The sequence below is a fragment of the Nematolebias whitei genome, chromosome 13 (genome assembly GCF_014905685.2).
Source record: "Nematolebias whitei isolate Nwh7 chromosome 13, NemWhi1, whole genome shotgun sequence".
Taxonomy (NCBI): Eukaryota; Metazoa; Chordata; class Actinopteri; order Cyprinodontiformes; family Rivulidae; genus Nematolebias; species Nematolebias whitei.
In genome coordinates, this window is record NC_056510.1 from 31,678,629 (window position 1) to 31,705,208 (window position 26,580).

Consider the following 26,580-nt stretch of genomic DNA (forward strand, 5'->3'; position numbering starts at 1 on the left):
CACACACACACACACACACACACACACACACACACACACACTCCCACTTTAGATTCTGAGAAAGTAAATTTGGTCAAACTGACTGAACAGTGTTTGAGTGGTTGAAGACGTCTGGGTGAGCCAGATGAACAACACACCTGCCTGAAAGAGAAAAGCGTGCGGTCTGTTGTACTTTCACCCAGATAAAGCAGAACTGTCATAACCAACAGGAAGCCAGCAGCACTGAAGCACACTCACTGTGAATATTACAAACTAAACTCAACCTCACAGCTTGCTGTAGCAAACAGAGGCTAAAGAACATATCTTTACTGCACCTCAGCATGAATATTTTGTTTCTGAATGCACGTCACTGTTACTCTATTGTTACTTAAGATTTGTTCCAATTTAGTTTTGATTTATTTTAGTAACAAATCTACAAATGAGAGAAAGTGAAAGTATCACCTCATAACATGCTGGGATTTTCCCAATAGCTCTTTTTTTTTACTATTACATTGTGGTTTATGTTCTCTGTAGGGCTCATTTTAATTTTCTGTGCATATAAAAACAATCTGTACAGAGTTATTGTTATTATGAGGAAAAAAAATGACAATATGTGGGAGAAATAAAACAAGAGAGTGAAATCCATACACGTGGAAAGGGTGGTGTGTCATATTTGACACTGCCTTAGCTGTCGTTTCTAGGAATGAATCAAATGTGGCCGTTACTACAGTTGGTAGGATGAAGAATGTCACATGGTCCATTTCCTCTCTCTGGCACTGTAACGAGCTCAAACCCCATTTCCTTACCAGCCTTCCTTGCTCACAACTGACATCTGCACCTCCATCTTCAACCGACACTCAGACCAGCCCACCTGCCTCGTCTGCCTGTGTGCGCAGGCTGGTAAGCTTTATCTAAATTATACAACTTTTACAACATCATTATTTATGATTTAAAGTGAAAATATCATCCAAGTGGTACAAGATGTTAAAAGTTGTTCATGTTTTAAATTAAAAAAATTAAACAGCCTACTTCACCAGTAAACATAATAAAAGTAGTAATTTTTATCTATATGCTCACTTATAAGTGAAAACTGAAGAAAAGCTCTAAATAAACTGCCTTTTTAAATCAAATGATTAACACAAAAACACAAACACGACACCATAGAGGTTTAAATTATACAACTTTATTAGAATTAAAGTGAGAAATTGTGTCAAATATTTGTCGTATGAATGTGACATCACTATCCTAATATATTACAAAAATGTGTATTTCACACTATATTACACAGCTGGTGTTTAATGAAGAGCTGAAATAATAAAAACAAAACTTTTTCAACTCGTTGTCGATGTGGTAATGTGGTAATCACTCGTAGTACTTTCTGTTGTTTAAGAAATCATGAAGGTTAGGATGGCTTAATTTTACATTTCTGCTTTTGTTTGGTTTTGGGTGATTTTCTCCGCACTGTGCCGACCACATGCAAAACAAACTGATAGTTTTGATTTCACCTGGTCTGATATTGTGCGTTTTTTTTTAAAGACTTAAGAATATATATATATATATTTTTTGTTCACAGTTTAAAATCTATTTCATTCACAGCTGCACATTTTGTTTTGCTCTCTGATGTTGCACCTGCACATTGCGTACCCTGTTAGCATTCACCACAAACCAGGCGTCATGTTCCTGTGCAGAAACTGCCCCAAAAACAAACGCTTTGTACACACATAGAGCAGCACAGGTGAGCAGAGTCCAGGACGAGTACAGTGTCAGTTTCACACCTTCACATCAGAAGTTACACAATGAAACCTGATTTTTTTTTCTTGTGGCTTTGGATGTTTTTCTGCTGATTTATACAGACATTACGAAACAATTGGGCAACATCCCTTAAAAAGATTTCAAAGTCATTGCTTTGTGTATGACTGAATGCTGTTGAAAACAATCTTCCATAAATTGGAGTAAATTTGTGTGGAACTCTGTCGTGCAGGTGATGGGAGAGTATTCTCATCAAGTCATGGCGGGGAACTCCAGCAGGACCCAGCTCGACAATGCCACGTTGTTGCTGTTTCAGAATGTGCACACCAGTGTTGCCATTTCTGTTATCTACATGTTCGTAACAGTCATCAACCTGGCAGGAAACGGCCTGTCAGTATGGCTCCTCCTCTTTCGTACCTCCCCCAAGACTCCCTCCATAATCTTCATGATTAACCTCACCATCACCGACTTGGCTCTTGGCACCGCCCTGCCCTTTCAGATCTCCTACCAGCTCCATGGGTACAACTGGACTCTGGGATCCAAGATGTGCAGGTAATCAGGACGCATGGAGCGACTCAAAGGCTCCTTACTTCACAGGCACACTTCACTCTGGACACATTTTTCTTTATTCTTCATTAAACGTGGATGTAAAGGAAACAGCAAATTATGAAATAAATAACTGGTAGATGTACTTTGTACACTAATTTTAATCTTCCTATTTGACTATAAACCTCTCAAAGAAAACATTGACCTCAGAAATTAAATTATTTTTGCTCTTACTGCCCAATCAAATCACAACTAGTTATGTGTTGTTGGTTTGTTCTAACTATAACCACCAAGATGATTAATTTATTGGCTTTGGATTAAACTTTTTGATTTTTTTTTTTTTTTTTTACTTAAATGCTTTCCAGACCTTTTAAAGCACGCATTGAAACGTTTCAAACAAATTAATCTGGCATAAACAAATTGACCAGTCTACTAAAACTCCTAACCTTAAGCCTTAAAACCAAACCCACTTCCTACTTAGGGGCCTGAGGTGGTGTAGGGCAGGGGTCTGCAACCTGCGGCTCTGGAGCCACATGCGGCTTTTTCCAGCGGCTCTTTCAAGCTTTGACCAAGACTGGCATAAAACTGAATTTTATTGGTTGTCATACAAACAACAAAAAAGTACTAGCTTTAGCTGTTTTCCTGTAATCCATCCATCCATCCATCCATTATCTTTACCCGTTTATTCCATTTTGGGTCACGGGGGTCGCTGGTGCCCATGTCCAGCAATCACTGTGCGAGGGGCGGGGTACACCCTGGACGGGTCGCAAGTCCATCACAGGGCCACATAGACACAAAGGAGACAAACAACCATTCACTCTCTCACTCACACCTAGGGACAATTTAGAGTTACCAATCAGCCTAACATGCATGTTTTTGGTCTGTGGGAGGAAACCGGAGTACCCGGAGAAAACCCACGCATGCACGGAAAGAACATGCAAACTCCACCCAGAAAGGCCCCTGGACCGGGGTTTGAACCAAGGACCTGCTCGCTGAGAGGCAGCAGCTCTACCAGTTGCGCCACTGTGCTGCCGTTTTCCTGTAATTTCTTTTGCAAATATGTGAACACTGGAGCAAGTACAAGGAGTAAAACTTTATCTTCATGCTTTATTTCTTTATATGAAGAACTGACTGCATAGTTTATAGATTTATTAATTAAAAACAGATGGTAAAAACTGAAAAATGTCCAACTTTACAAGAATCTGGTCTTTTACCTTAATAAATGTTAAAATCATTGGATTTTTTTTCTTTAAAATGTCACGCTTACTGGCCACAAAAACTGCCTCCAGCAAACCTAAAGTGGCCCATGGGCCACCAGTTAAAGCAAGGTGTTGTAGCTCCGGACACGTTTAATGTAGTGAACTAAGGTGAAAAATGGCTCTTTTGATCGTAAAGGTTGCAGACCCCTGGTGTAGAGGTAGGGCAGCTTGGGACCAGAGAGTCACAGGTTCAACTCCCCACCATGCCCACATGTTATGGTGTCCTTGAGCAAAACACCTAATCCCTAACTGCTCCCCGGGCATTTACATAGCTGCCCACCTGGACCTGCACCTGGGTGTATCTCACGTGTGATGGGTTAAATGCAGACAACTAATTTCACATAACACTTATTTCCTAATCATAACATGATTAACCTTCAACTCAACCTTATTAGCTAAAAACACACATTGATTCTTTATTGGCCATGTCCTTGAGTGAGGGTGTGCAAATGGCCAAAACACCTGAAAACCTGAGTTCTACTGACACTAACAACAAACCTAATGAGACTTTGATCACTAAATAAGTGTAATATTTTAACAATCTTCACATTTTCAGTGGTAAATGGGCTGTATTTATATGGCACCTTTCTATCTGATAAAGATACTCAAAGTACTTTATCCTACAATCTGTGCCTGCATTTACCTCCAACACACACATTCATACAGCACTCTACATCTCTACAAAGATAATCTGAATCTGTAAAGAGTAATCTTTATCACATTCATACACCGATGGGACACACATCGGAGGCAATGGGTATGTTTACATGGACAAAAGTAACCGGATCAGATGGCCGGTCGGAACAAAAGTGTGTCATGTAAACGCTCCGTTCGGGTTATTTTTTGTGTATTCGGCGCGATCCGTTATAATTTGTGATCAGATCGAAACGGGTGGTTTACGCCGATCCGTGGCCCGATCGGTGCGCATGTAAACACTTGATCTGTTCGTTTTTATCTGATGGTGAAAAACATAAAACATACAAAAACATAAAAATTATACATTCAAAAAGTTTGTGCAAAACAGACAATGTGCACAGATCATCACATCTTGTAATGAAAACAGAAAAAAACATTCTTTGGTCATTTAAAACTACAGTAACGTGCAATTCAACAGTAACTTCTTTATCAACTCATCCTGTACTTTCAGAATTACAATATCAAAAAATATCTATATATATATATAATATGAAACTTTAGCTGCTGCTCAAATAACAAACTTTTTTTTAACTTTAGTTTAGGTCATGGAGGTGGTAATCCGAGTTGTAGCTTGGGTTCTGAGGAAATTGAGCAGACTGGCTTTGACCTGGGTATTGATGCTGAGGGGTAGGGAGGAACTGGAGATCTTCCCTGTGGAGGTGGGGTCATTTGAGTCATGATGGACTTTAATCCATCAAAACATTGCCTCACTAGGCGCTCAGTTGAGAGTGTGTTTTCTTCTAAGAACCTTACAAACAACCTTTCTTCTCTTTGCTGCCATCGTTCCTGTTGTTCTTCTATCCATTTGTTCTGGGACTCTTGCATCTTCTGGTAGAAGGATTGCTGTTCGGTGGCCCAAGTCTGCATAACCAGAGTTCCCTCGTGGTCCTGCAATGATGTAAAACACTATTACTTGCTTGGATGCAGTACTAACATAATCTCTCTAAACACTGTATAAACATTTGTTACTGTTTTTGTCATCTGGAACACACAACTTACTCTTCCTTGATGTCCTCGTCTGTTGAAAGTTTCTTGGACTGTTGTTTGTTGTGTGCTGCTGCCAGCTGCTTCATCAAAGCTGGACTCATCATCTGAAAAAGAAAAAAATAAAGTCTAACTGGTCCCCTGGTATGTTGAAATTTGTTAGGTTAATTATCTGGTTAGTTGGGGTAGTGTTATAATCCACAATATAGGTCTCATGTTCTCTACTGTGTACAATCCTTGGAGGTATAATTATGCTAGCCCTAAAGCTACTCTTGCTTCTTATTATAATTACATTTTAACATATTTGTTGTATCCCAATTACACCAAGTAATACAGTACAGAGGGTTAATGTGGCTTGAAGAGTATCTTACCGGAAAGGATGCTTTGTTCCGGATTTGCATCGGGGCTGTAGTCCTCAGATTCCTCCTCATAACCTTGGTCCACACCGCTGCCTGTCGTGTTGGCCAGTGGCCGCTCTCTCATCAGTTCGTCCATCAACATGTAAAATGAAAAAGTGGTGGGGTCGGAGCCACTTCTTCCGTTCTTGTTCTTAGCTTGGTAGTACTTAGCTTTCAAGCTCTTCCAGCGATTTTTTATTTGCTCAATTGTTCGATGGATTCCGGCTTCTTCCAGTTTTTCATGCACTTGTTTAAATAACTCCGTGTTCCTACACTTTCGACCATCAAGGCGTTCGATAATTTTGAGTTCTTTTAACGTTTCGATTAGAAATGTTGTATCGCTCACCGACCAGTTCTGCTTCCCCGCCATGTTAGCATCTACACATTAGCCAGGCGGAAAAGGAAACGCGTAGAGGTACGCGCCGCACATGCGCAGTCAGGTCATTTTTTTCACCATCAGATAAAAACGAACAGATCAAGTGTTTACATGCGCACCGATCGGGCCACGGATCGGCGTAAACCACCCGTTTCGATCTGATCACAAATTATAACGGATCGCGCCGAATACACAAAAAATAACCCGAACGGAGCGTTTACATGACACACTTTTGTTCCGACCGGCCATCTGATCCGGTTACTTTTGTCCATGTAAACATACCCATTGAGTCAATGGACAGGGTGAGCCATCGAGATAAGAAAACTACACCTAACCATGATTGAAGATTGACGTTTAAGATGAGATGACGTTATGTACACTATGATCTTCTTCTGCTCCACAACAACAACACACAAATTTCAGATAACTGTGTTGCACTTTATGTTGCCACAAAGACCCTATTAATGTTGCTTGAATAGTTACAAACACACTTGTTTCATTGTCATCAACTTCAGTTTCTGCAGCAGTTCTGAGAACATTTTCGAATTTTGTTTTCAGTAGTTTTTATTTAGATTAGTTATGACTTGAATCTCACACTCCTTCTTGAAGTTATGACTTGAATCACTGTTTTTTGCTTGTAGTTGTTTGTTTTGACCTATATTCAAATTTTGGGGGCTTTACATCACAGTTCAGCTCACAGTGCTTAATTAGCTCGTGATTTATCCTGTAAATGGTATTACTAAATTTTTTTTTGAGTATCACTTGAATGGATTCTAACTGCAACCAGTTCTATTTGTATATAGTATGAAAACCAATCACAGTGCCAAGCTAACTGACCTCTTTTTTCATTCATTCAACCTTTATTTAAACAGATAAGTCACACTGAGCCTCGAAGACTCATTTACAAGTGAGACCTGTTTGGACAGACAAGAAGTGGTGAAAAATGACACATAGGGTTTGGAGATAATAATAAAAAAAATCCTAACATGCTTTTAACCTCTGGCTGAAGGTCAACAGTGCGATAATGAAAAAAAATCTCGCACATAATGTCGCTGACATTACGCGGGGGGAGGGGGGGCACAAGGGCGGTGAGCAGTCAGAGACGACACACAGAGGCACTGCAGAGTTCAACTAAAATCACTCAGTTCAAACAGTTCCCTCTGGAGAGATCCGTGCACACTCGGGGGGTGTCGAGGATGACCAGAAATGAATCCAGAGTCCTGAAATGATGACAGAATGTTTATTCAGCTGGGCCCCTCTGAAAAGTCCATGGCAATTCCTCAGTAGGAGGAGAGGGAGGGGCTGAGCATCAGGTTTACAAAACTGTCCAGGTGGGTTGAGATAAGATGACCTGTCAAGGCCAGTCAGGGAGCCAAATTCATATAAACAGGATTGTTGTTGGGACAGGCAGAACTTTAATGACATCTACCTTGAGTCTGTGTCGGTCCATTCAGATTTGAAACGTCTAAATTAAATAATCATACCAATGGAACGTGCCTGAGAATAATCCCAGAGATCTAATCCATTCTGCCAAGAGTCTGGGTGCTCAAGGCACGAACCAAGTCATCATATAAGGCAGGCAGCCTGACCAGGTCCAGATTTGCTGCCAACGACTTCCTTGTTTGTTGATAGACCAGGACCCAGCCAAATCCAAAAAGCAGGAAACAGTTATCATAAATTCAATTATAAATGTGTCCTTAAAATCCACAGATGACAGCAGAGACAGACACGTCATCAATTCTTCTAAGTCAGTGAGATCTCATGCTGTGTGCGTGCCAACAGGGCAAATTGGTTCACCTAAAACCTGTCTTCTCTTCAAAGAAATGTTATCAATTGTGTTGAGGGACCAACTGACAAAATCCAAGTCCACAGTTATGATTCGGAAGATTTGTAGAAGAGAGGCTCTAAAGCAGTTTCACAGACAGGACAGAGCAAAAGCAAAGCAGAGAGGGAGAGGAGGAGACGTCCGCCCTTGAGAAGAGCAAGTGTTGAATGACCTCTGAAAGTAATATCAAATATCTAAAATCTAATTAAGTCTTATTAACTTTTTGAACATGTCAGACTTTTTCCAGATTGTGCTTCAACCATTATTAAACACAGTTTATCACTTGTGTTTATCTTCTTACAGTTTCCTGACCCTGGTTTTCTACACGAACATGTACTGCTCCATCCTGACCATGATGGCCATTGGAATCGATCGCTACCTGGGTATCGTCAAGCCCATGGCATTCAGGAAGAACCGGTGGAGCAAGTCTGTTGCGGTCATGAGCTGCTTCTTCATGTGGAGTTTAGTGCTGTCCATTTTGTACCCACTGATGACCACGGACTTGACCTATGACATTCCTAAACTTGGCATCACCACTTGCTTTGACGTGTTGAAGAAAACCATGCTCCCGTCGGTGGCAGCGTGGGCAGCCTTTCTTTTCAGTCTCGTGTTTGTTCTGTTCCTCCTCCCCTTCTGTGTCACAATATTCTGCTATGTTAGCGTCATACACAAGCTGGCCAGTGATTCCAAGACAGCCCAGAAGAAAAGAGCGATACGTCTGGCTGTTGTTGTTCTGCTCGCCTTCATGGTCTGCTTTGCTCCCAACAACATCCTCCTGTTGCTTCACAGTGTGATTAGACTCTTCTATGACAAGTCTTTGTACATGGCTTACAAACTCTCTCTGTGTTTCAGCTGCCTGAATAGCTGTCTGGATCCTTTTATTTACTACTTTGCCTCGAAGGAGTTCAGAATGAAGCTGCGAGAAATAATGAATCTGCAGAGCACAAGTAGTGCAGATTCAATGAAGATGGAAAATAAAGAGACTTTGTACTCTGCTCAATGAGATTTCAAAACTTCCTGCTACCTTTGATACCACAGACAAAAAAAAAATCTTGAAAAGGGAAGCTTCTGTGAGAGACAGCAGTTTTGCTCAGCTCTTGCAACATATTTTCTTCATTAATATTTCAAAATAATTTATATACTTTTCAGTTGAGATACAAAAACAGAAAGATGGACAACAAATCATTATCATCTAAAGTGTATTCTTGCATTTTCTTTCCAACTTTTAACAGTTTTGTTATTTTTTACACACACCAGAATACATTTTTACAGCATAGTATATGTAGTAATATGTAGTATGTATATGTATATATCTTCAGTGAAATAATGTAAATAAAATATGCAAAATGAAACAAATATACTCACACAATGCTAGCTTTTATTACAAGTTTCTTTGATTACTTTTGTATATATGTTTGTAAAAATGTGTGTGTTCTGTAAGCTGTGATATATGAACGTTTCTTGTTGCCCATTTTGTCATAATTAAAGCTTTTTGGATATATTAATGTGTTTTTTCTATGGCAAAAATATATTTGTATTATTATCCATCCATCATCTTTACAGTGGGGCGGCTGTAGCTGAATGGTTAGAGCAGTCATCCTCCAATGCGAGAGTTGGGGGTTCAAATCCACCAGCAGTCACATGTCTAAGTGTCCCTGGTCAAGACACTGAACCCCTCACAGCCTCTGATGTGTGTCCCATCAGTGTATGAATGTGATAAAGCTCTGATTAGTCTCTTTAGAATGATTTGTTCAATTAGCTTTGTAGAGATCTAGTAGAGTGCTGTATGAATGGGTAAATGAGGACACAGATTGTAGTGTAAAGCGCTTTGAGTATCTTAAAATAAGATAGAAAGGCGCTATATAAGTACAATCCATTTACCATTTACATGCTTCTTCCTTTTCGGGTCACGGGGATCACTGGTGTCACTGAGAGAGGCGGGACACCCTGGACAGGTCTCCAGTCTATCACAGGGACACAACCATTCACTCTCTCACTCAAACCTAGAGACAATTTATAGTTACCAGTCAGTCTAACATGCATGTTTATGGTCTGTGGGAGGAAACCAAAATACACAGAGAAAACCCACACTTTCACGGAGAGGACATGCAAACTCCACCCTGGCCTCGGTCCAGGATTTCATCTGGCGACCTTCTCGCTGAGACGCAACAGCTCTACCAACTGAGCCACAATGCCACCATTTATTATTATTTTTATCGTGGTGCAGTATGCATGCTGTCTCTCAGCGAGCAGATTGCCGGTTCAATAAATAAATGACCAAGTATAACATTTTTGTCTCATTTGTTTAACTGGGTTTTCTTTATCTACTTTTAGTAGATACACACACACTGTTGTGTGAAAATCCTAAGATGTTTTAGGTTATAATTATGCAGAAATATAGAAAATTATAGAGTTCACAAACTTTCAAGCACCACTTTATGATGGAAAAAATTAGAATTTAGTTAATGTATTAAATATACTACAAAAGAATCAGGAAGTACAAGTATTCAATTTCTAATTAGGTTCTCCAGGAAAACAAAGTTGATCAATCAGCACATACACAAGATAACATGTCCATGGTTACTTTTTCCTTTTGACTGTCCTTTTGGTTGCCATTTTATCTTGTAAAATAAATAAACAAATGAATAAATTTGTATGTCTCTTTTATGATTGTCTGTTGTTGTCGTTGTTATCCACTGCTGTCATCACGCTTTGTTAAAAACATCAGGTCTCTCTTGTAAATGAGTCCCCGTCGCTCAATGGGACTAACCTGTATAAATTAAGGTTGAATGAATGAAAACATTCACAAGATAACAAATATACATTCTTACCCACACTCCATACCGTTAGGTCGCAGGAATGCGCATCATATGTTGTTCGCCAACAGCCAATAACCCCACGAAGAAGAAAAAGAGCCGCCTTCTTTCCTGACGTCATCACGTTTGTGGAGTTACGTGGGTTGTCCTGTCTCTGTCAGCTTCTCCTGGCTGCTGTAGGTAAGAGATACTGCTGCTAACATATTTGCTATCGTTAAATGCAAACATTTTTCTTAAAACAGATTCTTGTTTACTGAATCAAGTTATTTTCGGGTCAGCTCGCTAACTAAACGTGTCAAACGCGTCATTGATTTGAAGTTTAGTGCAGTTGAGCTGGTGTGCAAGGCGTGCAGAGACTATGTAAATGTCGCGCGTTTACTGCTTTAAAGTACTGCGGTAAATGTAAAACGGGGCTCAGATGTTAAATAATGTTTTTGTAGGTACTTATAAGTTACAGTACTCATTTCTCTTGTTATTGTTGTTGTACAGAAGACACGCCAGTATTGTCACTGGCTGTGATAACAGGCTAATTGATGTCAAACTTTTCTTGATAACCAGTTTATTAAAGTCAACAATAATTGATCAGATGAGTACTTTCAGAGCTAAAAGAGTCTGACTTCTGTGAACAGCTGAAGCCAAGAAGTTCTTTTTTTCTGAGTCTGTGGCGTAAATGAGGCCACATCTGTAATGTTTAACTCTGTTCACCTGCAGGTCAGTTAAACACAAGACCACCATGGTACTGAATCCAGTCATTTCCAAACTTGTTGGTAAACTGGTGGTGCTGGCCAGTGCCTCTCCTAGAAGACAGGAGATACTTCGAAATGTGGTATGTGTTTTCATGTTTAAGCTTATGGATGTACAAGCAGTTCAAAGTAACATGAACATAATTTTTAGATTAAACAAGTTATTATTAGGAGTTCATTATTATGACTTTATTCTGCTGGGGGACTTCAATGCCCACCTGAGTAATGACAGTGTGACCTGGAGGGGCGTGACTGGGAGGAATGGCCTCTGATCTGAACCCGAGTGGTGTTCTGTTGTTGGACTTGTGTTCCAGTCATAGTTTGTCCATCATGAACACCATGTTCGAACATAAGGGTGTCCATAAGTTCACTTGGCACCAGGACGCCCTAAGTGGTAAATCGATGATTGGTTTTGTAGCCATGTCATCTGATTTGTGGCCGTTTGTTTTGGATGCTCGACTGAAGGGCGGAGCTGTCAATTGATCACCGTGAGTTGGGTCAGATGGTGGTGGAAGATGCCGGACAGACCCAGTAGATCCACGCATAGTGAGGGTTTGCCGGGAACACCTGGCAGAAGAACCCGTCAGAAATATTGTAAACTCACATCTCCGGGAGAGCTTTAACCACATCCCAGCTGAGGCGGGGGATACTGAGTCCGAGTGGGCCATGTTCCACACCTCAACAAGCAGTGTGAAAGTTTGATTCACATTGCCGGCAGTAAGTCAGACCTCTTCTGGGTCAGAGTTGGACTCCATCAGTGGCCCGTTCTCACCGATTCTGTTCATAACTTTTATGGACAGAATTTCTTGGTGCAGCGAGGGGGTGGAGGGAGTCTGGTTCGGTGGCCTCAGGATTCCATCTCTGCTCTTCACAGATGATGTGGTCCTGTTGGTGTCATCGTGCCGTGATCTTCAGCTCTCACTGGAGTGGTTCACAAACGAGTGTGAAGCAGCTGGGATGAGAATCAGCACCTCCAAATCCGAGGCCATGGTCCTCATTTGGAAAAGTGTGAATTGTTCTCTTCAGGTCGAGGGTGAGGTTATGCCTCAAGTGGAGGAAGTCAAATATCTTGGGGTTTTGTTCACGAATGAGGGAAGAATAGAGCGTGAGATTGACAGACGGATTGGTGCAGCATCTGCAGTATTGTGGACTCTGTACCGTCTGTTGTGGTGAAGAGAGCTGAGCTGTAAGGTGAAGCTCTCTGTTTACTGCTCAGTCTACGTTCCTACCCTCACCTATGGTCATGAGCTCTGGGTAGTGACTGAAAGAACGAGATTGTGGATACAGGTGGTTGAAATGAGTTTCCTCCGCAGGGTAGCTGGACTCTCCCTTAGAGATAGGGTGAGAAGTTCAGTTATCAGGAGAGACTCGGAGTAGAACCGCTGCTCCTCCACATCGAGAGAAGCCAGTTGAGGTGGTTTGGGCATCTGGTAAGGATGCTTCCTGGGCGCCTCCCAAGGGAAGTTCTTCGGGCATGTACAACTGGGAGGAGACCCCGGGGATGGATGCATTGATTGATTGATTATTATGTGTTTTCCTTCAACATTATCTTGGCGCATAACCGATCAAACACATTAACAGAAATTAATGCACTGGTCCATGCACAGTGAACTCCATACTGGCTCCATGTCAAGGCTTTCTGGACTTTTTTCTTAAATTTATGATGGTTGCACTTACAACTGAAACACAAATAACTGAAGTTTCAAAGTCAGAGTTGACACTGCCAGAAAATTGTATTAACTGATTTATATAAAACGGATATTATTGGAAATGTACAGACAAAATTCAGAATTATTGACGCACATGGACACACTGTGACTCATAGTGCAATGATGCTTTAATTACCCAATGTGAGCCCTAAATTTATGGAATCCAAATTTATTGACTTTGTAGCACACACTTAGCACAACCCCCCCCACAAATGTTTAACTTCCTTTGGTTCACTCTAAAAGGAGCAACTGTCACTCCTAAGTGAAGAATTAATTTTGGAGTCAAAGATTTTTATGACATACTTCAAAACACTGACTTTTCCTTGACTGATTATTGTTTATGTTAATTCAAATTTTAATGATGTTAATATGGATAAAAATTGTAACAAGTATTTTATCTATAATCTGTGGTCCTTTACATGTCAGGGTTTGCGTTTTGAGGTCGTACCATCTTGGTTTAAAGAAACCCTCAATAAGGAACTTTTTAAAGAGCCTCATGAGTATGCTGTGGAGACAGCCAGGCAGAAAGCCCTGGAGGTGGCTCGGAGAATGCCCTTTGTAAGTATGACTACTTCTATGTATAACAAACAGAATTATACAAGCTGAATGATATTTAATAATAACTTTTGACCTGATTTGCTTTAGAAACATCTGAAAACTCCAGACATGGTAATTGGAGCAGACACAATTGTGGTAAGTTAAAGAAAGGATGACAGAACTTGCTCTTTGTCTGCTGTACAGTAGTTTTCATTGGTTTTAATTTCCACAGACCATAGATGGAATGATTCTGGAGAAGCCGGTGGACAAACACGATGCATACAGGATGCTGTCATGGTACGTATGATTTGCATGTTTTTAGATCTCACATGGGAATACAAAGACTTATAAGAATATTTTTATGTTCTTCTTAACCGTCTTTACTCTCCTACTCTTTTTCAGCCTGAGTGGTAAAGAGCACAGTGTCTTTACTGGTGTTGCTGTTGTCCTTTGTCATGAGAAAGAAAGTAAGCTTAACCTGCTTCCTTCAATTTTTGGTGAAATGTACGTTTTTTAAAGTGAGACGTCATTTTTAGGACGTTTTACCAAAACTGTTCCGAGGAGAAAGCTCAAAGTGTGTATCTTATAATAGTTTCTTCATGCTGATCATCAATCATGCTGATTCATCTTGGTCAAATTTTGTGCTTCCATTAAAAAAACACTTTTCTTTTTACTTCCCTGACCTCGCAGACGAAGAAGTGGATTACCAGTTGATAGACTTCTATGAAGAAACAAAGGTGAAGTTTGCTGATCTCTCAGAAGATATGCTGTGGGAGTACATCAATAGCGGTGAACCCATGTAAGTAAGAAAAACGTGAACTTTGAGATTCACTTTGTAATAGCTATTGATCCCTCTTTGCGCAGTAACTTGGATAGAGCAGTCGATCGATACAAAACGTTTAACTGTTAGCTTTGTGAACCTGTTGCTTTATGGACTTTGACACCTGACATTTGCCTTGTTCTGTTTGGCATGGTTCGTGATAAATTTAGACTCAGGTCAGCATAAGTACGTTTGAAACATAAATTACAAATCCAAACCTTGTAACATTTTATGAATCTGAGTTTATGTGCGGCTGTGACAAAAAATGTGGAGAGATGAACTTGTCTGTGTGTTTCAGGGACAAGGCTGGTGGTTATGGTATTCAAGCGCTTGGTGGCATGCTGGTAGAGTACGTTCATGGAGACTTCCTAAATGTTGTGGGTTTCCCCCTCAACCACTTCTGCAAACAGCTTGATGTTATTTACAACCACCGTTTTTTGTTCGCCAACGACACAAGTGAGTCTGTCCGCCTGATTCCCAACGGTGGTCCCTCTTCACCAGAACTAACTCAGAAAACACCAAACTCCAATGAAGACAAATCTAATCTCATGCTCAGCAGTCCCACTGCCAGTCCAGCTCATAAGGTTTGTTCATTGTACCCTCTGAAACACATTTGTCTCTCTTGGCATTTGTTTACCCCGAACCATCATCTCTTCCAGGTAAAAAGGAAAGATGGTAAAAGTTTAGCGAGTGAGAAATCCTGGACGTTGGTCGACGGCTTGTCTAAATGCAATGATGGAGAGACCAAACTTCATGACACTGAAAATAAACCATCAAGATTGATAACAAGCAGAAAAGAAGGAATTAAGCCTGAAGTGGCAGGAGATGTTGACAGTGAACCTAACAAAGATTTGCAGCTGCTGTATGAACTTATGGATGGATTCAAAGCATCAAAGGTAGTTTTTGTTTCTGTGAGGAACTTTTACAGCAAAACGTTTTAAATTTTTTTTTTACTGAACTTCTGCAGAACAAGATTGAATTAAAAACAAAATGTATTTGATTCATTTGTGCACACACTGTACGGTGTAAGATACAGTGCCTTGCAAAAGTATTCGGCCCCCTTGAACTTTTCAACCTTTTGCCACATTTCAGGCTTCAAACATAAAGATATAAAATTTTAATTGTTTGTGAAGAATCAATAACAAGTGGGACACAATCATGAAGTGGAATGAATTTTTTTGGATGTGTCAAACTTTTTTAACAAATAAAAAAACTGAAAAGTGGGGCGTGCAATATTATTTGGCCCCTTTACTTTCAGTGCAGCAAACTCACTCCAGAAGTTCAGTGAGGATCTATGAATGATCCAATGTTGTTCCAAATGACTGATAATGATAAATAGAATCCACCTGTGTGTAATCAAGTCTCCGTATAAATGCACCTGCTCTGTGATGGTCTCGGGGATCTGTTCAAAGAGCAGAGAGCATCACGAAGACCAAGGAACACACCAGGCAGGTCCGAGATACTGTTGTGGAGAAGTTTAAAGCCGGATTTGGATACAAAAAGATTTCCCAAGCTTTAAACATCCCAAGGAGCACTGTGCAAGCAATCATATTGAAATGGAAGGAGTATCAGACCACTGCAAATCTACCAAGACCTGGCCATCCCTCTAAACTAATAAAATCATAATATTATCAGAACTCTGACACAAACAAGCAGTCTTGCATCTGCAGTAAAATGATGAATGTTGACGTTGGCTGTGCAATAGCAGGAGGCTCAGCGAACTGTAGCATATAGATCCTTATGACAAACTGAAGCCGTATGGAATTGTAATTAATGGCTACATTGACGGATTTAATCGACACATAACGTGGATAGAGGCATATTTCACAAACAGTGACACAAAAGTGATCACGGACTATTTCATAAACACAGTGATTGGAAGCTGTCCACAGCAGGTGCAATTCGACCCAGGATGTATTGCAAGTCTATTCTCGTAATACAATGACTTTATTCTCATAATATTACAACTTAATTCGCATAATACTACAACTTTATTCTTGTAATTTTATTGTTTTTTTTGGCAATGTGTTTTTTTTTTTCCTTAGAGTGGCCTTAATACTCAATTGTAGTTAATAACTGGAAACTGAATCTAAAAAAGTTAAATCTGGTCCTCTGGACATTCAAAAAAACAAAACAAAGCAAAACAACTAAAAAAATGTAGAAACATTTCGTCTTTCATCTGAAAGACTTCCTCAGTCTGAGGTGCTGTATTCAGCTCAGTCTTATAAATAGCACCTTCTCAGAGTGGAAACTAACAACGTGCCTAGATCAGACCACACTTCAGTATGTGATGGACTGTACAGATCAGGCACGCTTAGCACAGCATGTCAAGTCCAAGACTCGACAACAAAACAAGTTTAACTTACTAATAACTCCTAAACACCATCACTATTCCAATAACAACGCATTCAGTGTAAGACAACACTCCAGTAGACAATTACATGCCAGGGAGACAGAAAAGTGGGTGAAGAATTTTTCTGACAGACCGCTCACCCAGCCAGAAACAGAGATTCTTGCCAGGGGACTGAACTTTGCGGTTGCACCAAGTAGAATTCCTCTAGTGGAGATGGTCACAGCCACAGAATTAGCCATCCGCAACAACAACATTAAAAAGTGTGAAGCAGAACAACTCAGAATCAAAGTTTCAGCCTGCCTCAGCAATGCCAAACCACCACCTTCCAACATCACTAGAGAGGAGAGGGATGCACTCACCACTCTTAGCAAGGACAAAAACATATTTATTTTTCCAGCAGACAAAGGAAGGTGCACAGTGATTTTGAACCAGAAAGACTTATCATGATAAATTTATGACACTCCTTAGTGACTTAACCACTTATGAACCTCTGAAAAGAGATCCAGGAAGTGGTTACAAGAAGAAGTTGATAGATTGCTTGAAAATTTTGGAACAGGACAAGGGTATTGACCGTATTCTGTACCACAGACTGTACTCAGGGGAGGCCACACCTAGTCTGTATGGTTTACCTAAAATCCACAAAGAAGGTGTACCTTTAAGACCAATTGTTAGCATGATTAACTCTGTCACTTACAATGTTTCCAAATATCTGGCATCTGTACTCATCCTTTTAGTTGGCAGCTCAGAACACCACATACAGAACACCATGGACTTTGTGGATAAGGTGAGGGATGTCATCATGGAGACTGATGAAACAATGGTCTCTTTTGATGTCACATCACTCTTTACGTGCATTCCTGTTGATGATGCAGTAGAGGTGGTCAATTTAAGATTAAAATCAGACACCACTCTGAGCAGCAGGACCACATTTTCCACAGAACAACTGTGTCAACTCTAGAAACTGCCTGCCGTCAACCTACTTCACATATGGGGAGCAATATTATAGGCAGAAACATGGGTGTGCTTTGGGGTCTCCAATTTTTCCTATTGTGGCCAACCTGTACATGGAGTAGGTAGAAAAGAGAGCCTTGACGTCCTTTTCAGGGACACCACCAAGTCATTGGTTCAGGTATGTTGATGACACCTGGGTTAAAATTTAATCCCAGGAAGTCCAACATTTTACTGACCACATCAACTCTGTGGATAAAAACATCAAGTTCACACGAGAAGATGTAAAAAATGGCAAGTTGGCTTTCTTGGACTGTGAGGTCTCAGTTTCTGATAGAGGACATTTGCAAACTGAGGTGTACCGCAAACCCACACACACAGACCAGTATTTGCAGTTTGACTCCCATCACCCTTTGGAGCACAAGTTAGGAGTCATCAGGACTCTGTACCACAGAGCAGACAGCATCCCCACTAACTCAGGAGCCAGGCAGAAGGAGACATCTCACACAAGACAGGCTCTAGAGCAATGTGGATATCCTAACTGGGCCTTCCTGAAAGCAGAGAAGAAGCCCAAACAGGACTCCAGTCAGCCATCAGGTGAAAAGGAGGAACCCAGACCCAGACCAGTGGTCATTCCGTATGTTGAGGGAGTATCAGAGAAACTGAGACGTTTATTTTCTAAACACAACGTCCCATTGGCTTTTAAACCCCAAAATACATTACGGCAAAGACTGGTTCATCCCAAAGATCCAGTCCCTCGGCACAAACAGAGTAATATTGTGTATGCTGTTCAGTGTCGAGGGTTGTGATCAGTCTTGCATCGGGGAAACTAAACAGCCACTGGCCAAAAGGATGGCCCAGCACAGAAGAGCAACATCATCAGGCCAGGACCCTGCAGTCTACACTCATCTCCAGGCCAGTGGTCACTCTTTCAGGGATGAAGATGTTCACATCCTGGATAGAGAAGAACGATGGTTTGAGAGAGGAGTAAAGGAGGCCATCTTTGTGAAAAGAAATCGTCCATCATTAAACAGGAGTGGAGGCCTCTGGTTTCAACTGTCCCCCTCTTGCAATGGTGTTACAATGATGCTAGTATCACTCAGCCCTCTGTGAATAGTAAACATCCATCATTGTGCTAATGATCCATTGTTAGGCTGATGGTCCTTCTTGACCATGTGAGCAGCTGGTTGTAGTTGTCAGCAGCAAAACTGGTTGATCCACTCTGAGAAAGTGCTATTTATAAGACTGAGCTGAATACAGCACCTCAGAATGAGGAAGTCTTTCGGATGGAAGACGAAACGTTTCTACATTTTTTTGTTGTTTTGCTTTTTGTTTTTTTGAATGTCCAGAGGACCAGATTTAACTTTTTTAGATTTTTCTACCTGGATTATTGAGCATGCATCAGGATGGAAACTATGAAGTTATTTTTATTTTATGTTTTACTTTTATTGAAAAGAAATATATGCAGCTGATGAAAGAAGTTTCTTTTTGTATCCGTTTTCTGCTTGAATTATAATTTTGCTTTTGCAATCCAAAACTCCATAGAAATTTGATAAATTCTCACATATTTGCAAGCTACTTGAGTGTGGTAATTAGTAACACTAAGAGGTCTTCTCCTTTATTAATTTGGAATAAAAAAGTGAGAACTAACTATTTGATTTGATCTTTAAAATATAAGCTGTTAATTGTTTCCTCAATAGCATATCTGACATGTAAGTCTTTTCAAATTGTATTTTTTTGTTCCTAAACATCAATATTTTATCCATTATCATTGTAATGATGTTCAGTTAAACCTCTCTTGAGTGTGGCGTTCGTCATTTTCATAAAAGTAGTAAAACAAGAAGGTAACTATCCATTCTCATGTTTGTTTGTTTATTTAAAACATAGCAGGCACTTTCTTTACGTACATGGCACTCCATGATGACTAAATCTTTCTGCCCTTCTAAAAATGTCGCAGGCCCTCTTTACAGCATCCAAGCTGTGTGTGTTTGACCTGCTGCACAGTAAACCAGGGCTAGATGCGGAGCAGGTGGCCCAGAAGATCAACATTTCTGTGAAAGGGGCAGAGTGCCTGCTGGAGGCCTGTGTGCCTCTGGGACTGTTGAAGACCAAAAAGAGAAGTTAGTCAACTCTCTGCTCAGCTCATAAACATGTTTTATATTTAAATTTAAAATATTTTCTCCTGTTGTCTTCCGCAGCATGTTCAAAGCCTGTGTATGAGAACACAGATCTGGCCACGGTGTATTTGCGCTCAGATGCTTGTCTTTCTCTGCACGGATACATTCAGCACTGCAACGACACACTGTGGCCTCTTTTCTCACACCTGGAGCGTGCTGTTAAGGAGGGAGCTTGTCAGCGTGACAAAGTCAAGGAATCTAAGGATGAATGCCAGGTGATCATATAGTTGAGCATGAGATTTATACACTCCAGAGAAGATCTTGGAAGAGATTACCTGATGTTTTGTCTCTGTTTTGAAGGACACTGTAAGTAACAGTCAAGATGACAAGCTGAAGTTCATGAAGGCCATGCACAGCTCTGCTAAAGTCGCAGCTAAGGCCATAGCAAAGGCCTTTGACCTCTCCAGCTACAAAAAAGCCTGTGACCTCGGAGGTAACAATACTAACGATCACACTTTAGTTTTCTGTCAGTCATGGGTTTTTACATGGTCGTTTTGCTCTTCCAGGATGCACGGGTGTCATGGCCTATGAGTTTATTAAAGCCCATCCTGAACTGTCAGTGACTGTGTTTGATCTGCCTGCTGTTGTGGACATGACTGAATATTTCCATCCGCAAAGCACAGACAGCAGGGTGTCTTTTAAAACTGGTCAGTTTTTATTTAACTGCTCTGATTATTAATCTTTAATCAGTTTTATTAATCTGTCACTCTGTGATCATTATATGGAAGATTTTTTGCGTTTTTAAAACAGGAGACTTTTTTAAAGATGAGTTGCCGAAAGCAGACTTGTACATCCTTGTGAGGATCCTTCACGATTTGACTGATGAGAAGCTGCACGTTCTGCTGAGCAAAACTGCAGCTGCTTGCACTCCAGGTAAAGATCCTTAAGCTCTTTGTCCCTTTCGCTAAAATAATTAAAATGAAAGCTGAAGTAACTAGAGAAATTGCATTTCCTGCGAAAATTCACTGTGAATGCTTATTACAGAAGAATTTGCTGAAAAACAGCTGAAATTAGCAACAACAACAACAAAATGCTGAAATGTAGCTGAAATGGAAGAACAGGCCTAAATTAGCAGAAGAAAGCAGAAAAAACACATATTTGCTGAAAATTTAGCTAAAATAGTGGAAAATTTGCTGAAAAGGCAAAAGAAGATTAATCTACAAGAAAAAAGTGGCAAGAGCTGAAATGAGCTAAAAATGTGGAACTAGCTGAAAAAGCTAAAATTAGCATCAAAATTGCTAAATAGTATCTGAAAGAGCAGAAAAAGCTGAAAGGAGCATAGCAAGCTGAAATTAGTATAAAGAAGTTAATTAGGTTGAAAGTAGCAAAAATTACCACAAAAAGCTTGAATTTTGTGGTAATTCAAGCTTACCACAAAATAAGCTTTGTGGTAAGCTTATTATACATTTATATATTGATGTATACATTATCAATCAACCTTTATTTATACAGGTAAATCCCATTGAGCCTCGAGGACTCATTTACAAGAGAGACCTGATTTCAACAAAGAAAGATGACAACAATGTACAACAGCAACAACAATAGCAACAATTATATTATGTATACATTTTGTAGCTAAGTTAAGTCTCCTGCTTAACTTAGCTACAAAATGCTAAAAACTTAGCTGAAAATTTAGAACAAGCTTAAAGTAGCAAAAGAAAGCAGAAATAACATGTTTGCCTAATTAATCTGAAAGAAGCAGAAATGAGCACAAAAGTGAAAATTATCTGAAAAAAATCTGAAATTAGCACACACAACAAAACAGCTAAAAAGTAGCTAAAGCAGCAAAAAGAAGCTTAGTTACCAGAAGGAAGTGTAGAGAGCATATGTTTACTGAATTAGACTGAAAAGGTTGAAATTACTGCAAAAATTGTAGCCGACAAAGCTAAAATTAGCATAAAACAGCTAAATACTAGCTGAAATAGCAGAAAAAGCTGAAACTTGCATAAATAAGCTAAAAGGAGTATAACAAGATGCAATTAGCAGAAAGAATGTAAAAAAAAAAAAAAGCAACAAAAAAAACAGCTGAAAAAACAGCTGAAGTTAAAAGTAGCTTGAAAAAAGTTTAAATTTTCACAAGGAAGCTGAAAGAAGCTGAAGCAGAACAAAATGTGAAAGGAGCAGTAAAAGGCTGTAACCAGATCTAAAGATTTGAAGGATGGAAAATTAGCTCAATTCATTTTCTATGAGAAAAAAAATGGCAGAAAAGGCAAAATATTTCCAAAAAAGCAGCTGAACATTTTTGATTTGCGATTTGTTGAAATGACACAAAAATTGTGGAATGAGAACAATGCTGAAAAATGTACAGAAGAAAAATAATTAAATTTAATTCAATTCAGTTTATTTATATAGCGCCAAATCACAACAAAGTTGTCTCAGGGCACTTTACAGGAACATTCACATGCATAAAAGGCAATTAGAAAAGTTCTCCATCTAAGGAATCCAGCAGACAAGTTGAATCTTGGCTTCGTTGCAGTCTCCCATCCTTAGCAAGCACAGTGGCAACAGTGGAAAGGAAAAGCTCCCTTTTTTAATTCACAATCTTTTTTTATTGAATTTTTCATTTTTTCCAAAAACAAAAACATTAAATAGCAAAGATGGTAATGAAGCATTTTCATGTAACCATTAATGAAGACATTAGTAGACTGAGTCAGTCTGAATTGCATCATCTACATTATAATCCACACCAAAGAAAAGAAAATAATCCCTCCCCAATCACTGCCAAAAGGAAAGGGAAAAAAATAAATAAAAAGTAAAATAGCAAAGAGACTGCATTACCCTGAATGAGTTGTGTTGTCAAAGAGACTGGAATTCAGGAAAGGTCCCCAAACTTTCTCAAATTTATCCTCTTTCTGTTGGAGTGTGAATCTGATTTTCTCCAGCTTTAAACAGGACATGATGTCAGCCAACCACTGAGCGTGAGTGGGTGGAGATGGTTCTTTCCACCTAAGCAAAATGGCTCGTCTGGCCAGGAGAGAGGTGAACGATATTACGTGCTGTTGGTTTTTATTTAGATTTATCATGCCCTCTACAAGACCAAACAGAGCAATCAGTGGGTCAGGGTTCAGACATGTATCTAGTACACGTGATAAAGTCTGAAAGATTTCCTGCCAGTATTTGTTCAGAGATGAGCAAACCCAAAACATATGGGAGAGAGAGGCTTCAGCATGTTTGCATCTCACACAGTACGGGCTAGCATCATGATACATAGAGGACACTTTCAGTTTAGAGATGTGAGCTCTGTGCACCACTTTAAATTGTATTAGTCAATGTCTAGCACAGAGAGAACTGGAGCTCACCAGTCTGAGTATGGAGGTCCAGGAGTCCTCTGAAATAGAGGAGCCAAGATCCTCTTCCCAAGCAGCTTTGATTTTATCTGAGGAAACACACTTCAAATCCAATAGTCTACTATAAATTAATGGAATAGAATGTTTTTTATTTGGGTCTAGAGAAAGAATAGTGTCAACAATACTGATAATCTGTTGAAATGGAGAGGCTGGGCAAATGAAGAGTAATAAAGTGCCGTATTTGGAGATACCTAAAAAAATGACTGGGGAAGGCTAAATTTTTCACATAGTTGCTGAAATGAAGCTAGCATGTTATTAAGGAATAAGTCATTGAAGCGTACTATACCCCTTCTCTGCCATTCTTTAAAAACAGAGTCCTGAGATGAGGGTTTGAAGAGTTGGTTAGACATGATAGGACTATAGAGAGAGAAACTAGAGAAATCAAAACATCTACGAAATTGTGCCCAGATTTTTAGTGAGCGTTTTATAACTGGGTTTATAACAGTTGTAAGTGGTGGAAGCGGGAATGAGGATCCCAAGAAAGTCAGGGTGGACCATTTCCCAGAACACTGTGACTCCATCGTTACCCAGTCAGGGCAGTCAGGCCTGTTGTAATAGAATGACCAGAATGTTAGACAGTGCAAGTTTGCTGCCCAATAATAAAAGTGGAAATTTGGAAGGGCAAGACCACCTGCAGCCTTGGTTTTTTGGAGATATGTCTTATTTAAGCGTGGACGTTTTCCCTGCCACAGATATGATGAAATTATGGAATCTAACTGCACAAAGAATGAACCAGGGATAAAACAGGAATAGTTTGAAAGAGATACAAAAACTTAGGTAAAGTGACCATCTTGACTGAGTTAATACGGCCTATGAGGGATGTGGAAAGCGGTGACCACCAGGATAATGCCTGCTTTGTCTGATTCAACAAAGAGACAAAATTTTCTTGATATAAATCTTTATACCTCCTCGTAACTGTAACACCCAGATAAGAGAATTTTATCTTCTCAATTTTAAAATGCCATTTACTGAAGTCAAGGGTCTGCACCAGGGTATTAAAAGGGAAAATTTCACTTTTACTTAGGTTTAATTTGTAGCCAGAATTTATTCCAAATTCCTTAAGCAATGATAGAACGGAAGGCAATGTGTCATTCGGATGAGAGATGAAAAGTAAAAGATCATCAGCATAAAGGGAGACTTTGTGCTCCATATCACCTCTCCGGATTCCTGAAATTGTGTCACAGGACTGCAAAGCAGTGGCAAGAGGTTCACTTGCCAGGTCAAAGAGCAGAGGGCTCAGTGGGCATCCCTGACGAGTTCCTCGATGTAGGAATGGTTTCAATATCTGAGAGTTGGTGCGAATGGTTCCAGTGGGATGTGAATAAATTAATTGCACCCATGTAATGAAATTGCGGCCAAAACCCAATTTGTCAAGAACATTAAACAAGTAGTCCCATTCAACCCGATCAAATGCTTTCTCCGCATCAAGGGAGATAGCATTATACTCAGGGACAGTATCCGAAGGAGAATAAATAATGTCCAAAAGGCGCCTCATATTAAAAAAGGAATGCCTGCCTTTAATGAATCCAGTCTGATCTTTTGATATGATGAAAGGAAGGATCTTTTCCAACCTTTGAGCAAGAACTTTGGCTAAAATTTTGGCATCTGTATTTAAAAGGGAGATTGGTCGATAAGAGGAACAATGAGTTGGATCTTTTCCTTTCTTTGCAATGAGGGTAATGCAGGCCTCTTAAGAAAGATTTTGGAAGGGATCCTTGGTCAAACGACTAGGAGTGGGGAGAGTAAAGGAGAAAATTTCTTAAAAAATTCAGCAGGGAAGCCGTCAGGGCCCGGACATTTGCCAGACTGCATTACCGATACAGCTGACACAATTTCTGTCAGGGATATTGGGATCTCCAGTGCATCTTTCAGGTTAGGTGTGAGTTTTGGCATATTGGTCTTTTTCGAAAAAGTGAGAAGATAAATTCTTGTTGGTTTGGGATTCTGAAGTATATAAATGGGAATAAAAGTCCTTAAATGCTCTGTTAATTTGTAAATGATCAAGAGTTATGGTGCCATTCTTTAATTGGATCTTAGAGATGATTTGTTTAGCCATGGCACCCTTCAACTGATTTGCCAGTAGTTTTCCTGACTTTTCTCCATGTATGTAAAATGTTGATTTACTTTTCAAAAGTGATTGTTCTATTGAGTGAGCTTCTTTTCAGCCTGGTTGAGAACTGCTGCTGTTAGTTTTCAATATAAACTTATATAAAATCTGGAAAAGGTTTGTAAAATATAAAGCATCTCTACAAAAAAGCTGAAAAGTTCACAGCCAAGCCAAAATACCTAATTGCTTACACATTACTGTGCTCTTTGCCTGAAGCAGTGTAATGTAAAGAGACAAGTGAGTACAAAAACAACCACTGATCACAAAAGACATGTTTGCATGTACTTTATTCTGCCAGGCGGCGGCCTCCTGCTGGCTGAGATCCTTCTGGAGGAAGACAGAAGCGGTCCGAGGTGCGGCCTGCTGCAGGCGCTCAGCATGAGCGAGGGGAAACAGCGAAGTGCAGCAGAGTACAGTGAGCTTTTGAAGAACTATGGTTTTCTCACAACGCATGTCAAACACACAAACAGCCTCCTGGGTGTGATGCTTTGCAGAAAAGCATGAAGACCTGCACTCTTACCTACAAACAACTGAAGGTCTTGTTTTGTAAATTCTACCAAAAAGAAACACAACATTTAAGATCTTTTTTTTTAAGTTATGTTTTATTAGATTTTTTTTTTTTTGAGTGTCTTTCTCTAAAGGCACAACATTTAGTTTGAGCAGTTTTAGTTTTAGAACTGAGGACATTAAAAACTGCTGAAGGAACACCCTACTCTGTTTTATAGCCTCAGATTATGACGGATTACAGCGGTATGCCCTCTGGTGATGTTTGCTTGTTTTCAATGTGTTGAATGCTTACCTTCAAGGTTTTTATTCTTTGGTCTTTACTCGTCTGTACTGTCTGCCTCAGATTAAGAAAAGATGTTTTTGTTTTTAACAAAAAGATCTGTGGTTTAACTCAGGAATAAAAGTTTCATAACCACCGATATCCACAAATGCTTTGAGTTTTCCAGAATTATTTGTCTGTTATTCAAAAGACTGGCAGGCTGATTGGAGAGGACTGAACAGTTTTTACCTGTTGTCCAGGTGAGTCAGAAGAACCAGTCTCACCAAAACCTTCATGTCAGGGCAACTGGTCTGAAGCAACTGAGGCCAAATGGGGTGGGTTTCTTGGGCACCAGTACAGAGCAGGATGTTTTCCAAAGCACTGCTGCAGACTCAAACTGAAGATGTGCTGCAGGATCTTTGACTGCTGAGGATTGTGGGACTTC

At 39.9% G+C, this 26,580-nt stretch overlaps 2 protein-coding genes across 2 annotated transcripts; both read left to right on the forward strand.

The window, feature by feature from the left end:
• The first annotated feature begins 1,984 nt into the window (after nucleotides 1–1,984).
• Nucleotides 1,985–8,889, forward strand: p2ry8 (P2Y receptor family member 8). Its single transcript, XM_037686603.1, has 2 exons — nucleotides 1,985–2,280; nucleotides 8,116–8,889. The coding sequence occupies exons 1-2, from the start codon at nucleotides 1,988–1,990 to the stop codon at nucleotides 8,813–8,815; spliced, it is 993 nt and encodes a 330-aa protein (XP_037542531.1). The 5' UTR covers nucleotides 1,985–1,987; the 3' UTR covers nucleotides 8,816–8,889.
• Nucleotides 8,890–10,764: 1,875 nt separating this feature from the next.
• On the forward strand, nucleotides 10,765–25,873 carry asmtl (acetylserotonin O-methyltransferase-like). The gene is made up of 15 exons (XM_037686604.1): nucleotides 10,765–10,808; nucleotides 11,340–11,454; nucleotides 13,507–13,638; nucleotides 13,726–13,773; nucleotides 13,850–13,914; nucleotides 14,020–14,084; nucleotides 14,308–14,416; nucleotides 14,736–15,021; nucleotides 15,097–15,333; nucleotides 19,696–19,858; nucleotides 19,937–20,130; nucleotides 20,216–20,348; nucleotides 20,422–20,562; nucleotides 20,666–20,788; nucleotides 25,668–25,873. The coding sequence occupies exons 2-15, from the start codon at nucleotides 11,362–11,364 to the stop codon at nucleotides 25,871–25,873; spliced, it is 1,995 nt and encodes a 664-aa protein (XP_037542532.1). The 5' UTR covers nucleotides 10,765–10,808; nucleotides 11,340–11,361.
• The last annotated feature ends 707 nt before the right edge of the window (nucleotides 25,874–26,580 follow it).